Source organism: Alligator mississippiensis, chromosome 7 (genome assembly GCF_030867095.1).
Source record: "Alligator mississippiensis isolate rAllMis1 chromosome 7, rAllMis1, whole genome shotgun sequence".
NCBI classification, from domain to species: domain Eukaryota; kingdom Metazoa; phylum Chordata; order Crocodylia; family Alligatoridae; genus Alligator; species Alligator mississippiensis.
In genome coordinates, this window is record NC_081830.1 from 45,629,841 (window position 1) to 45,645,651 (window position 15,811).

A 15,811-nucleotide genomic window follows, 5' to 3' on the forward strand; every position below is an offset into this window, starting at 1 on the left:
TGAAATGTCTTGGTTTATCTTGTGAATCATGTTTGCACACCTAACAGTGCTAGCATTGTATGGTACCCCACAGCATCCCTGAGAGGGTCTCAAGGAACCCCAGGGTGCTACGGCACCCTTGTTAAGAATCGCTGCCTTAGAGACCCACAGCAGCAGCCCATCTATTTTTCTCCTCGCTAACTTTTAGATAACTGTCTTTATATCATGGCACAACAAACGACTGAAGACTGCAGACCCACATTTCATAGAATGGTGCTTTTCCATGCAATGATTCTATGTTCACTAGAATGAACAGCAATTTTATGCAGTAATCACTGCAAATGCAAAGCTGGTATCTGGAAGCTGGCTAATTACTCATAACATTTAAATGACCTAGAAAAATACAATTTTAGCCTGTGGTCCAAAACCATATTGACAAATAAGCCCCAAGAAATGACAGAATTCATGACTGCATGTAGCAAAATATCCATGCAGATCTTTAGTAAACAGCCTGTAACAAATACAGAAACTGCTTAAGACAATGCAAGTTTTCATAAGAATTCAGCATGGAACTTTAGTGTTATAAGGATCATGATTACATCATTTTTCAGGTGAAATTCCCACCAGCCAAAGCGCCCATGGAATTCTTTGCCGTGAGTGTGATGCTGATTATTGTTTTAACTAAGCTTTGATAGTGCAATAAAATGAACCCACGAAAAGCTTGTGATGGACTAAGGAAGGCAGTAGGCAACTGTCAATCCTTTGGATCATGGGGTCCAGACAAAAGTGCAGCCAGCTCCCAGCTGTAACTCAGAATGATCTCTGCAAAGCATTACAACGTTACCCCAGACCAAACAGAAGTTCACTGCTGTTTTCCAGGGGGAAGGGGAACCTAGCTTTGGCTAGGACCCTGCAGCCAGGTTCCCATAGCAGCAGCCATGGCTTTCAGCCAGTGCTTGCTGTTTTCAGGGTGGGAAGGTGGAAAGGCAGAAGGAGCTTGTTCTTGGGGTTCCCCAGCCAGTGCTGAAGGGTGGGGTAGGTGAATTGGAGCCCCCCCACCAATACACCTGCCCCATCCTCGGGGGGGGGGGGGGGGGACAGGGCTGAAAATAACCCGACTGAACTTCCTCTGCTCTCTTTCCCCCTTCCCATTCTGAAAACAGCAATAGGCTGGGAGCTCTACAGACAAGTTACAGAAGAGGATACATTTTCAAATGTCTTTATCCCATACCTCATGCAATGAGGATTCAGGTTTTCACCTGATAAGCCATTTTTAAGCTGGCTGCAGCTGTGTACTTGTGTTTGGTCACAGCTATAAACTACTTCCTGTGGCCAGATTGGGCAAAAATTGTCACTTGTCTGCACCCATGGTGTACACATGTTTTGGACTCCACTAGATCTCTTACCTTTGGCACATATGCCTAGGTATGGAGGAGTGGAGGCTGCACAAAACCTACAATCTCCCCCCCCCCCCCCCCCTTTCAAACCATTGAGGCAGAACTGAAAGGCCAGACCAAGTCCGGTCAGTGCCTCGATGGTTGTAATTTTTGCCAGAGAACAACAGATAAGAACTCTTGCTGACTGCTTAAAGCCTCAGCGAGGGCATGTTTCTATCAGGGTGATGTCTCTTAGCCTTTCTCCAACCAAGAAGTTACCCAGAAGGTAGTGGAGGCTAGGGTTTTGGGGTACCCTATACTTCCCTTACTCTAGAGGTAAAATTATGGTATTTTATAGGAGCTATCCCACCACGAGTAGTCTCACCACGTTGCCTCAGGCCCTCTACTTGGATACAGCCTATGGTCATACTCGGGACAAAGGAAGGTAGGCTCCGCTTAAATGAGTTTATCTTGTTTAGGATGGATTGTTTGATTACAGACATGTTCAGAGGTGTGTTATTGATGTCTGAACCTATATACAGGTTCAGGTTGGATTTATGCTTTGTAAAATGCCTGAAGTTCATGATTTGTGATACAGTAAGCAAATGCCCAACATAGAAAATATTTCTTTCCAGTCACAGATTCTTCCTGAAGGTAGATTTAAATCAGGGCCTGTTCTTGTGGATGTTCAGTATCTGTCTTAATGAAATCAATTCAAGCAAAGAGTGCTCTGTACCCAAGGCTAGATTTTTGTGGGGGATCTCTTTTAATGGACCAATTATAAAGTTGGGGAGGCTATAGACAGGCTTTTAGGTACAAAGTTCTCTTCCTCAGGTCTTCCTCAGGAATCCAGATCTTGCTGAGGAAGGGTACTTTATACCCAAAAGCCTGTCTGCATCCCTCAGATAAGTATATGCCTGTTTAGTGGACAGGCTTAGGTTTAGTTTAAAGTGAAATCAGGTCCAATAATATTGGAGACATGGAAAGTCTAAAATCAGGACATCAAAGATATCTTCAAAATATCCAAAAGCTCTTTCAATATCAAATGCTTAAATGTCACCATAGCAACTGAATGAACCAACAAAATATTTGATTCTCATCAGCTCTGGTGCTATGAATACTAAAGCATCTTAGAGATGAATTAGTGAATTAAGTGCAAAGGCTTTGTAATGGAGTTTACTCTGTTACTCTGTACGTGTATAAAAGTCTGCACTTCAGTTGCTGCAGGACCTCTTGGATCCTCTGAGTCCAAAATGTGTCCTACTGCTGTTACAAATATGATTTATTTCAAAGGTACACCATGAAGTTGACTCTACTACATTACATTACTTAATGAAACTGCCAAGATGTCTGTTAGGTCCTGAAGTGCAAACAGGCTCTGCCTATGCAATGCTAAAAGAGGAGAGGAGAGGAGAAGAGGAAGAGGATATGAAGCTCACTAAACTTTCAGTAGGAAAATCTACTTTTCTCTCTTTTCTAGTTGCCTGAGAAGCCGGTGAATTTTCTTTACAATCCTGACTCTTGACAAGGTTCTAGGTAAATACAATGTCCATAAGCAGCTGGAAAAATATGCAAACCAGGATTTTAGCAAGGCTCTTAAAAACACAATGGATCTACAGGTGAATATGGAACTATGCTGTATCCCAAGCACAAGAGAAACTTGAGCTCCGTGATGGCCTTGTTTTGAAGGCCAAGATAAAATTAAGTTTGATGCAAAGAAATCAATGTCTTTAACATATGACTTTCTCAAAATATAGGAAGATTTTTCAGTATACATAGAAGAACTAAAATGTTTTGGTTTCTCCCTTCATTTTGGAGACAACCCAAGCCTGTCAGAAAGGGCATACAGAAGAGATGCTGCAGCTGTTCCTGTCTGAAGAGAAACTGTATGCATGCTATCAAAACATTATTGCATGCTGAGAGCATTGTTTTCTATTGCTATGAATGTATTACTTATTCTGTTCATGGAACTTAGTGCACCTGGAAGGTGCAGGCTACTGTAGATGATACGTATGTGGATAAGAGAGTGAGCCATTAAATTAGAACGTGGCTTAAAAATGCAGCCTGTGAGGGAGGGGTCATACAAGAAGCCACACTGAGTTGTATTTCTCATTCTTCCCCCTGAAAGGAATTTAGCAATAAATGGTACCTGGAATGGAGGAAAGGGGGCCAGGACCCCACTCTCAGAGTATATTGCTGGTAGAACTTTTTCTCCCCGGCCATATTATGGTAGTCCTAGAGATAGAATGGGGAAAGTTTACACCTCTACAGATCCTGCTACTGTCTGGCCTTAGTTTTCATGGCATCTGCATCATGGAAACCCCATAGTTGACTCTTCAAAAAAAGGATGGCAGTGTGTACCACAATGCATTTCTCAGAAGTCTGTCTGCCTGACATCTGGCAACAGAGGTCTGCTGCTCGTAGGACCCTGGAACATGATTGTGCAATTAGGGCCCTGCCCCCATCTTTACCGAAAGACAAACTGGCCAGGATGTGGCCTCTTGGTACTTGATTAATAAGCTCACTGCAGTCAAGTTATGAAAGGTTCAGAAGGTGAGGCACCTCACACAATATTGTGCTTTCACAATTGTCAGCATCTCCATTGCCAGCAATGCATCTTGTGACTAGATTGCCAGGCTTTACATCTGCGAGTAAAGTAGCTGTCACATAGGGTCAGGCCTTAAGTATTGAGATTAAGCATGGATTTGAAAGAGAAAGCAAAGTGACAAGGAGAGAAAACAGTGATTGGAGACAAGTGTCCAAAGGAGGATGCAGGAACTGAAGTGCACGGGGTAGACCGGGGACACGTTGCATAATCAAAAAAAATATTATGGGTAGTCTGGAACTGCTTGTGCTGCTACCTGAAATTAGCCATTCTCTGGAATGCTATTTCCTTTCACTCTTCATTCCTTGCATAACTGGTTTTTCTTATTCAAGTAGTAAGCACCTTTTGAAAAGGCAGAAAGGCTGGTACTTAGGCTGTGTTGCAATAATGTGCCAAACTGCAGTTTCATCTTACATGAAGGAAGGAGTAGGATCAATTCTAAAATGCATAGGTCAGGTTCTGTTCTATCTATTGGGCATATAGATGGATTTAGGCACCCTGGTGCAATTCTATTCCACCCCAATCAAGGTGCTGTAAATCCATTCGTGCATCTACTTCTGTAGCACCATCAGCTTGTCATGAAGACTGAGTCACAAAAAACAGTGAGGAAGACCAACCCACTTTTTTAATTAACTCTCAAGGACTCAAGCAGGGTGGAATTAGATCATCTGTAGGAGCCTACTTATGTGCCTGAAAGGTGGAATAGAATCTGACCCTTTATTGTTTAAACTTACTTACTTTATAACATTTGTTATTGTTATAAGTTTATAACAATTTAGGCTCTGTGTTATCTTCCCTTGCCTTGTATATCTCTGTCTATATAACACTTACAATTTTAGTGAGACCCGAGTCTTGTGCAGTCATAAAAAATACAGTTTGGTTTGAGTTTCCTTATGACGTACATCTTGCCACTCCTAGAGTTTTAGGACTCATGGAAACTCAGAACAAAACACAGACAAAACTATGTCTACCCAGTTTTAGTACTTTCCCATTTTCCCCTGCACGTTAAATTGATGTTTAGATTAGCTTTAGTTTTCAGCATGAAAAGTTTGTATAACTTTGTACCATCCATTATTTTTACTGCTGAAGCACCCAGAAGTCAGAGCTAAGATCACAGATCTGTTGTGCTGAGTACTGGATATATGTTCTTTGGGTAGGGCCTGTCCTATTCTGCATACAATTAATTAGGGCAGACAAAAGGTGGGATAAAGGAAACATCTCTTTTGTGTTTGTGAAGATTACTTCAGTAAGAAATCAGCATGGCATAAACTAGAGCAAGCTGGAAATGTTCTAACAAACCAATTCTTGGTTTCAAGAAAACATGTCAACAAATCTTCTGTCAGGAAGGTTCCTTGAGTCTGGGATATATTGCAGTGTAGTTCTGCAGTCAAACTTGGAGATGCAAGGAACTGGATTTCCTACATTTCATCTGGGTGCCATAAGAATGGGACATTGACTGTTCTGGAGCCTCTGTTCTTGTATCTTGAAAGGTCTTTGTTTTGATTCAGTAGGGTCTGAAAACATATTTCAAACCCTCCAACACTGCATATAATGGAATTCTTAAGCTCTAGGAGCCCAGCACCTAATTTTGCATTATTCCTACTGCTCAGTCAGACCATGAATGCTTAATGGCTAGGGACAGACATTCAAAAAGCCTGAGTCTGAATTGATTCAATAGTTGCAGGTTAGTCTAACCTGGCTAGGCTGAACTGGTTTGTAACCATAAAAATATTCCCTCTGGACTGAAGAAATGCAGGCACATGCCTGCAGTGGCTCAGGCTGGAAACTGAGGAGTGCTAGAACAGCCCTGCCTTCCCTTCCAGTGCTGAGCTGATGTGGGGGGGGTGGCCAGGCCCCGACAGAATGCTCTGATTAGAGGGGGGTCTCTCCCAACGCTTGCTGCTCCTGACCAGTGAGGGAGCCAACATGGAGTTGATAACACAGCATTTAACACCCCATCAAGAAAACAAAAGCCTCTCTTATCAGTTCAAGCTCTTCTTAAACAGCCTTTTCCAAGGAAGGAATGAAGGAACATTACTAGCTGACCTGTTGATTAGCTCCAAAAAGCCGTAAGTGGACACTGTCCTGTCTGTCTTGCACAGACACCTCTCAGCATTAGCTAGCATACCACATGCTGACTATGGTCCTGCTGTGGTAGAGAGGAGGGGGGAATCCTTGCTTGAGTGTGGGGGGGGGGGGGGGGACAGGGTTTCAAACAAGTAGTTATTTGTGCACTGTCAGCATTTAATTGGATTATTTAATTTGATCTGTTTAATATACAATGTGGTATAGGGGAATGGTATCTAGCCAACAACATGTATCTGAAGTTGTGAATGGAGCAAGCCAGAGCTCTATACCTTATGTTCTCAATTATAAAAGGAAATTATTGGTTCAATTTATTAAAAATCAAGGGAATTGTATTGGAATTGCATCATTCACAAGCTTAGAACAGTCACAGGCTCTGCCCCATTATGCATAAGTATTATAGAGCTGATCAAATGATCAATAACCCCCTGAAAAGACTCATTTAGAAAAAAAAGGCTCCCCTTATTTTTAAAATCATCAGACCCTGTCATACAGTCTTGAATTTATGTATGTTCATATTGTTTCTCAAAAACATAACTCATATAATGTTATTGTATTTATTTATACAATGCATTTATTCTTTTTCTAGAATCTGACATTTTATCTTGTAAGGTACATAGTGAATGCAGCAACCCCCACTCCCCATCCCAAAGAAGTAATCAATCTTACATCAATCAATCTTCTTTCTTAATCTATTATAATTACTTGAACAGTTACAAACTGTTTTAAAGTTCACCTTTCACAAATCCATCCTTTCTCATCAATCTGGATAATAAGTAGAAGTGCAGTTTCTATGCTTAAGAGAAAAAGTTAATTCAGATCCAGGTAATCTGGAAAGGAAAAATGATGGAAAAAAGCAACAGCTAGGCTGCAAAAGTAGGTGCTTTGCTAGCATTTTGCAAGGATTAAGACGTGCTGAACCACACTGTGACCTAGAGCTTGCTCCGCAGTCAGTTTCTGTAAGACTTGAAACATATGGAAGACCGATTTTAGCTTTTGAAGATACCTGGAGCTCTAATTAGTCTTCGTCCTCTCCTGCATTCCCATGTGTCCCTGTAGGCAGCTCTCTTTCTCTTTTGGTTTTACAAAATGTACAAATACGCCTTTGAAGCCTAACCAGAAGGGTCTTTGCATTTCTCTGTGGTCCTGAACAGCAGCAGAAAATCTTAAATGAACTGTGATCACCTTGGCTTGAAATACTCCAGTAACAAGCACCTCCGGTACGGAAACTTTTTTTGTAAGTTTGATATATGTATTTTTTTAAGATGTAGCTATGTTTCAAACCAAAAAAAGTTTTAAAATGATATTGGATACAATCGAACGAGACCTGTTCTGATAACTGTCTTGTGGGGAGTGGAGAGTAATGGCAGCCATGACATTTATTATTTATATGCTTGGGCAAGTAAGAATTTTTCTATCATTTTGTGTTGTAGAGAAAGCCAAGCTACGACAGCTCCTAAGTTGTGATACTGCAGTCACAATGAAAATCTTCAGGAAGCAGACCCACAAAACTGTCTTGGCATAGCAAAATGGGGGTTGGTGCAAAAAATCAAAAAAACCCAAAGGCAAGATGAAATTGGTGACAGTATCTTTCAACGGTTTCTGTTTCTGCAACACTATCGATTTTTGCCTTTTGCAGTAACCAAGTCTTGATGCTTAGTAGAAACTAAGTGGGGGAGGGAACCATAACAAATGTTGCCCAGCAATATCCAGCCTTATTTGTTTTACCATCCCATTCATTTTGGCCATCTTTATGCTCCAACAAAGAACTGCTTCTCTAATAAGACTCAACCTGATCTTTTTAGCCTTTGCTCATCACAGATGCTATTAAAACTTGGAATAATCCTATAGACCCTTTCAAAGTCAAACTTTTTTCCCTATCTTACTATGCTGTTCCACTATAACTTGTTCTGAGTTCTCTCTGAATTCATCTTGCTCCTCTTCATAAACCACATGCCATGGACTAATGGCTTCAAAGACTTCTAAAATAAAGGTCTTCTGACTGCTTTGCTTACATTGACGAGCATTTGATATTGAGATGTATTGTCTTGTTTGCATTAAGTTATGTGTCCTGACTGTTGACCTAGTTCAAAAGATTCTAAATGTGAATATAATTTTTCAATGGCCCAGACTCAGCAAGGCCTGACTTAAGCACAGTCTTATTTTAGGCACCTGAATAATCTCCTCAGGTTAAAGTCAGATCAACAGGAGCTCAGCAACTCTGAAAATCAAATGCTGAATCAGTAACTTATTAGCATAAATTTCTTTGTTGCCTCATTGCAGAAGAGGACTTCGAGCAGACTTACCAAATGCTCAAAAATGTTGGGTTCAGAAGTGCTCAAAAATGATGGGTTCAGCTTAAAAACTGCAAGGCTTTTAAGAAAATATTAAATTTGAGATTCTAGGTATTTTAGGATTTTCAGTGTTGCCATAAGAAACAGCAACTCAGCTTTTTAAAAGAGATTCTCACATACTCTGTGAGGGGAAAAAAACACATTTGTGGTATGACTTACAAGAAAATAGCAAGAGTTACCAACAGTGCAGAAATTTGGGAAACAAAGCAACAAACATACAAACTGCTCACAATCCCTGTATCTGCCTACTTAGTTATAAAAGGTATCATTAAACTCTCAGGTCTTGTGAACAGCAGGAGGAAATCAGTATATATACATAACATGCATTGCTTTGAGAAGAATTTTTCTTTCTTGATCCCTCTAGCCTTCTCTGGCTTTGGGTTTTCTTTACTACTATAGGAAGCATTTGGATGAGAAACCAGTTTCTTCATGCTCACTTTCCCAACTCAAGCTAGTGTGAAAGAGGAAGCATTTGGACTGTAGCTTCATCTTCCTCTGCATCTTTTTAGTAATTTGCCTCTAGGAATACCAGGCAGAAATAGTTCCAGTGTCTCGTGCATCCTTCATTTCACATGTGTCAGATACGGATGCTATTTTAATTCCCTTTATTAGTTACTTAGCAACTAAAGGCATCACTGTGCAGAGGGATCCTGGAGATGGCTCCAGACTGCCAGGTGTCTTTCTTGGGAAGAGTCAGGCTCTGATCTCCAATCTCCATTTATAATTTCATATAAAGCACTATACTATACACTACACTATGCTGCCACCCCCATTGATGATACCAAACTTTAAGGGCTTACGTTAAGAATGCATATCTGCTGCTCACTATCTGCTTATGGTGCTGAGCTAATGGCCACAATGAAAGAGTGGCTATATTCCTTGCAATTTCTGACTACAACTTTGGAACAACTGAATAAAAACAAATGCAGGTTTTACAGCAAGCTTGAATACTAGATCGGATGTTGTGAGTTTAAGCTTTGACTATGCGTGCCCTGACTAAACATATCGCTATTGAGACTCGGGTCCAGAACCACAAAGGGACTTAAGCCCTAGCCCACGTACTGGACTTCATGATCCTGAGAAAATCATTGAAAATTAGAGTTGGGAGTGACCTCAGAAGGTCAGTTAGTCCAACCCTGAGCTCATAGCAGGACTATCCCCAACTAGATCATCCCAGCCAAAGTTTTGTCTAGCTAGGTTTTAAAAACCTCCAAGGATGGAGATTGCACAACCTGTTCCAGTGTTTTACTACTCCTCCTAATGAGAATTTTTTTCCTAATATCTAGCCTAAACTTTTCTTGCTGCAATTTGAGACCATTGCTCCTTGTTCTGCCATCTCCCATCACTGAGAACAGTCTAGCTCCATCCTTTTTTGAAACCCCCTTCAGGTAGTTGAAGGCTGCTATTAAATTCCCCTCTGTCTTCTCTTCTCTAGACTAAATAATCCCTGTTCTCTCAGCCTCTCCTCAGAAGACATGTGCCACAGCCCCATCACCATTTTCATTGCCCTCCACTGGACTCTCCAATTTGTCCACATCCTTTCTGTAGTGGGGGGCCCAAAACTGAACACTCCAGATGTGGCCTCACCCATGCTGAATAGAGGGGAATAATCATTCCCTTGACCTGCTGGCAACACTCATACCAATGCAGCCCAGTATGCTGTTAGCCTTCTAGGCAACAAGGGCACACTGTTAGCTCATATTCAGCGTATTGTCCAGTGTAACCCCCAGGTCCTTTTCTGCAGAGCTGCTGCCCACCCAGTCAGCCCCCAGCCTATACCAGTGCATGGGATTGTTCCGCCCTAAGTGCAAGACTTTGCACTTGTCCTTGTTGAACCTCATAAGATTCCTTTTGGCACAATCCCCCAATTTGTCTAAATTTGTCCAATTTGTCACTCTAAATCCTAGTCCTACCCTCCAGCATATCTACTACTCCCCCCAGCTTGGTGTCATCTACAGACTTGCTGAGGGTGCACTCTGTGCCATCTCCCAGGTCATTGATGAAGATATATATGATTCTATATTGGACAAAACTGAATCCAGGACAGATGCCTGGGGCACTCCACTTGATACTGGCTAACCAACTAGACATAGTCATTGATTACTACTCTCTGAGCCTGATGCTGTAGCCAGTTTTCTATCCACCTTGCAGTCCATTCATCCAGCCCATACTTCGTTAGCTTGCCTGTGAGAATGTTGTGGGAGACCATATCAAAAGCCTTGCTAAAATCAATGTATACCAGATCCTTTGGTCTCCCTATATCCAAAGAGTCAGTCATCTCATCACAGAAGGCAATCAGGTTGGTCAGGCATGACGTGTTCTTGGTGAATCCATGCTGATTGTTCCTAATCACCTTATTCTCCTCCAAGTGCTTGGAAATGGATTCCTTGAGGATCTACTCCATGATTTTTCCATGGACTGAGGTAAGGCTGGGAAGTATCTAAGCTCCTCACATAGCACACACAGAGGTAAGTGCACAGAATGAGATTCATAAGAACCATTATGCTGAACAGGAAACTGTATAAGATAGCCAGTAGGAATCTTGAGGAAAAAGTTGAGTCTGAAATGCTTAAAATGTTGAGTCTGGGGGCCTAGGCATCTAGCTCTTTGGCTGCAGGGAAATGCTGTCAGACAGGAATTTGCAGCGTGCAACCCTTTCCTAAAACAGGGTGCCTAAGTCCATCTTGTATTAGATGGAGAAGGAGTGGAGCCTCTGCTCCTTTTAAACAAGAACTCAGGAATTGGGGTAATCATCAGGGAAAGGGGAGTTTGAGGTTCCAAATCCTGCTTCCAAGGTTATTTATTTTTACATTAAACAGTTACTGGATAAAATGCCTAAGTGGCCATCTCGCTTTCCCAGAAGAGTGCCTCAATCCTTGAGTCATACAGTTCTCCTCTCTTGTTGCCTCTCTCTAGCCCAATGAAACTTGAATTCTTTCTGGCACATGTTCAATAGGAGGATACGGAAAATATTTTCCCTTTCCCCATCCCCACATCTGTGACCTTACTCGAGGCTGAGAAGGAAGTTCAACCAGTGAGCACTGAGATACTGTATGAAAGCAGGGCAACAACCTGTCCATGTCGTTCAGCTGTGTTTTTTGAATGAATATGGTCAGGACCCCATTGTGTTGTGGGAGCTTACTGCTTCAGGTGTATTAGGCCCAGATTGGGTCCCTTAGGGCACAGGTTCCCAACCACTGGGCCACGGCCCAGAAGTTTGGCTGCTGGGCCATGGCACGAGACCCCTGTCTATCTGCCGAGTCAAGTGGCTTCCACCGCTGGCAGTCATGTGCAGGGTTAAAGCTGGGGGGCCGGGCAGCCCTGGGAGGGAGGCAGCTGGCTCCATGTGCCCTGTCCTGCTCTTGTGCTGGTCCACAGGAAAAAAAAAGGTTGGGAACCACTGCCTTAGGGGAATACTTAATTTTTGGATCATAATCAAGCTTTTGGCAGTGGTGGATGCCAAGGCAGTTGCAGTTCTGGGCACACATGCAAGCAGACTTGTAGATGTAAAGGGAACTCTCTGAAAACGTACACATCCATAGTCACTAAGTGCTAGAATTTTGGGCATCACAGTCCTGGACTTAAGCCCCCAAATTCTGCATAAGTCTTTTGCTGGACCTCGACCTTCAAGCTTCCAGTAACCAGAACTACAGCTTTATACTGTACCACTTTTTCCAAACAAATAGCCCTTTTCCTTGGCCTTTCTTAACTTTTTACATATTTTTTTTCTCTGCTTTAGCAGAGTCCCTTTTACTGGGCCTCAAAATCCTGCCCTTTTGTACTATAACAGGATCAAAAGTAGACTTGTATATCCTGGTGTTAGAAAAGTGTATTGATCAGTCATAGAGATGGCTAGTTTTTCTAAGAATGGGATCCTGTTATTTCATTTCTACTCGATTTTTTTTTTTCTGCTGCAGTGGCTTCTGAAATAATTTTCTCTTGCTTGTCAGCAACTCCTTCACTCTGGGAGACTGCAGAAATGTCATGCCCTCAGACTAATGGGAAAGGAAACATCCAGGGCTCTGACTCAGCTAAGCAGCTTGATATTCTTGAGTCTCTCCTGCTAATTGGCATTATTGGTCACAAGTTCCAAAATATTAGTCTCTTTGGCAAGAGGATAAAGCTCATAAAAGAGAGCTCATGTTGCCATTTACTGACGGCGACATTCATTGTGGTTTTGTTTTTTGAAATAGATGGAACTAAGTGTGCTCTCTCTAGTGCTCCATTCAAAATCTCCATGGAAGCAGGAAGGGTAGAGAGAGACAGAGGACAGGAGCAGCAGCAGTTTCTAAGCGCAGGAGGCCACCTTCCTGCTATTCTTGCTCTTAACGAGTCAGACCTGTCCGACCCTGAAATCAATGGACTGTTGATGTAGCAAAGTACTACTCGGTGTAACGCTGGTAGAATTTGTCTGTAAATGACTTTTTGAACAGAAAATATCTCTGTACAGCTACTTTATACTACAGAAAATGTGAATCGCGTCTCCTTTAATAAAAGAAATAGCTTCGTGTTCAAGTTTAACACGTACCTTTTTTATACAGGCAGGTTAAAACCCCCTTGTGGTACTGTCTCAGTAAAGCTGTGCAATACAAAAAAACATTCCAAGATGTCTTGCAAGTGCACCCCTTGCAAGACTTAGTATCAGTATTAATTATTCCTTATCTTTTTTTTCTCTGTCACATACTAGTAACAGTTCTCATTCTTACCATGCATTTGCGATCATCCAATCCAGTCAAATCCTCCTCAAACTCCTTTCCTATATCAAATTCCATGATGTAGTTTCTAAAAGTACTTAGCGTTTTAATGATCATATGATCCCCTTTCTGAATGATGTCTTTGTCAGGTTTTAGCAAGTTTGCTATTTTTCTTACAGCAATGTTTACATCTGAAAAAGGAAAAAAAATAGCTCAGTTGTAAATCTTGAATCTACTACAATACAAGACTTTGTAGACCTTGAAATGAATTGCAACCTACGTAAATGTTTAACTGACAACTCTAAAATTTATAATAAGTGAATTTGCTTCAGTGAATCCCGTGGTGTGGGGGAGGGAAGAACTGTAATTTAATACTGTTGGCCAAAACTTGCTACTAAACTAAGCAGCCGCTGAAAATAAATATGAGATGAAGTCCAACTACCAATTAATTTTGATGGCTTGCTAAAATTGCTATAGTAATATAAGCATTTTACATGTCTACTCGCCAAGCACCCTTTTCAAGTTCACACAATGCTTTCTCTTCTGCAAAGACTTTAGAAGTCAGAAAAGCTGCTTTTTGAACCTTCATATTCTGCAGCGTAATTTCTGGACAGGTCAGCTTTAGCATGGTGAAAAGCAAATGGGTTCCTTCAAAACATTTTTCATTAGCAAATCCTAGTGAAGGAAGTATTTTGTTTTTTAAACAAAGCACTAAAAAAGATGCTGCTGTAATTGTACAGAAGAAAAAGATTCACCTCAGTCCTAAAGTGGCATTTTACTAATACTGATGAAAGAAATATGAAGGGAATCTTACCTAATGCTTTCATATATGCCTCAAAATTTTCATTGCTGACCATTTTCCAGTAACCACTGAAATCCACAGGCATTTCTGGTGCATACAATAGCCAAAAACCAACTCTTCAGGACAGTGTGGTGATTCTGTACCACACAGCTCTCAGTGCCTGTTTCTGTGGAGAGTTTGAACTCTGGCTTCTTTTTTCTATTCTTCAGACCACACAGTTATGCGAGTCCTTCTAAGCTGATTATGACTGAAGTGCTACCATTAAATCCTTCCACAAAGCTGAACTATTTAGATTTTTAATGACAGCAGGATGGCTCGATTTAAATAGAAAACACTCTTTTTCCCTTCCCTACTATTTCTGCAAGACTACTGATTATCTGGGTATTCATTTTGTCTGTAATATTACATCCCCCTCATACTTCTTACAAACAAACAAGTCAGATGGCCTTGGCACATGGATGGGTGTTAAAATGAGTGGCTAGCTGTAGTAGACAATTTGGGTGGTTTTTGCAGACAAATCCAGGTGTTTTGGTCTGAGAACATTTCAGTGTTGTCCTTAGTTCCTTCCCATCAGAAGAGGATTCACAAAAGTTCTACCAAGGAAAATAATTGTGCATGTGATGTTAAACAATCTAATTTGCTCTGCATGCTCTGCTTAACTCTCAGAAAAGAGGGTTGGAAGAGAGGCTGCAGTATTAACTGCTTAGGTGAAGGCTCAGAAAAAGTGGGTAATTAGTAGCAGAAATTGTTATTATGGAGTGATGGCTAATTGTAGTTATTGTCCAAAGTCTTAATCAGTGTTGCATATTTTTATTAATCAATGGGTGCATCTACCCATGATGCTATGTCACTGCAGCAATGTGCTACAGCAATGCAGCTCATTGCTACAGCGATGTAGTGTTGGCAGGCACAAACTCCAGTGCCAATGCTGTCACCATGGCAGTAAGGTGCCTTGCTGTAATGCATCGCTACAGTGACAACGTGTCTTAAAAATACCCGTGCATCACTGGGATGGTGCAGTAATGGCTGTTACTGTACTGTCATTTAGTACTTTCTTAAGCAAGTACTAAATGATGGCACAATAATAACTGCACCATGGGGGTCGTGTAGATGCACCCAGTGCATGCTTTCACTTAAGGGAATGTGAACAATGTTCTAACAGGCCAAAGTAGAATGTCACGGAGACCCACTGACTTTTGTACTGAATAATGTAGTTCTTTTGATTTATGCTAGCCCCTCCCTCCTGGGGCCCTCTGAAGTGCCAGAGGGGGAGGATGTGTATCTTGCTGGGATCCTGTAACCCCAGCTGACTTCCTGCCTGACTTCCTGGGGCAGGGAGCTGGACTTGATGAACTTCCGAGGTCCCTTCCAGCCCTAATGTCTATGAAATCTATGAAACACTACAGCAAAATGCAAATCATTTTGTAATATTTAAGTAGGTGTTAATTTAGATCCAGGTTCTATATTTATTCATCTTACTCAGAAGCATACTATGCAAACAGGTCCATTTATTTCAGCCTAACAATTGTGTAGTATGAGAACACTCATTGTGAGTAAGAGTGGCAGAATCCTATTCCTTGCAAGTGATTCCAGGAGGAAAGATTTCCTTACCCACTTGCACGAACACGTTAGAACTACCCAGATAGTGAGTGTTGTGCATGGAGCTCCAATCCTCCCTCTACATCCTAGCACATCTGCCTGGAAGGGGAGATAAGTCATCTGCATACATCTTTTCTCACTCCTCCTCCTCTTTCATTAGAGCCATAACTCCTCCTGCATTTCAAGTTGCTCCTACTCGCATACTAACCTCTCATTTTCATTCTATGATCCAGTACAATGAATTTTACTGAATCAGTAAGATGTTAGCTAAGAATGTGGTGGAACAGACTAGCGGCTTAGCATGTCTGGTAAAACTT

At 41.5% G+C, this 15,811-nt stretch overlaps 1 protein-coding gene across 1 annotated transcript in view; it reads right to left on the reverse strand.

Moving 5' to 3' along the window:
• The window catches only part of RBP1 (retinol binding protein 1), a 34,256-nt gene extending 19,791 nt beyond the window's left edge, over positions 1-14,465 (reverse strand). Inside the window, exons 1-2 of the mRNA XM_006257984.4 lie at positions 13,908-14,465; positions 13,106-13,284 (exon numbers count right to left, since the gene is read on the reverse strand). Of these exons, the coding sequence (XP_006258046.1) occupies positions 13,106-13,284; positions 13,908-13,980 (252 nt within the window). The 5' untranslated portion in view covers positions 13,981-14,465. The remainder of the gene's footprint in view (positions 1-13,105; positions 13,285-13,907) is intronic.
• Positions 14,466-15,811: the final 1,346 nt, after the last annotated feature.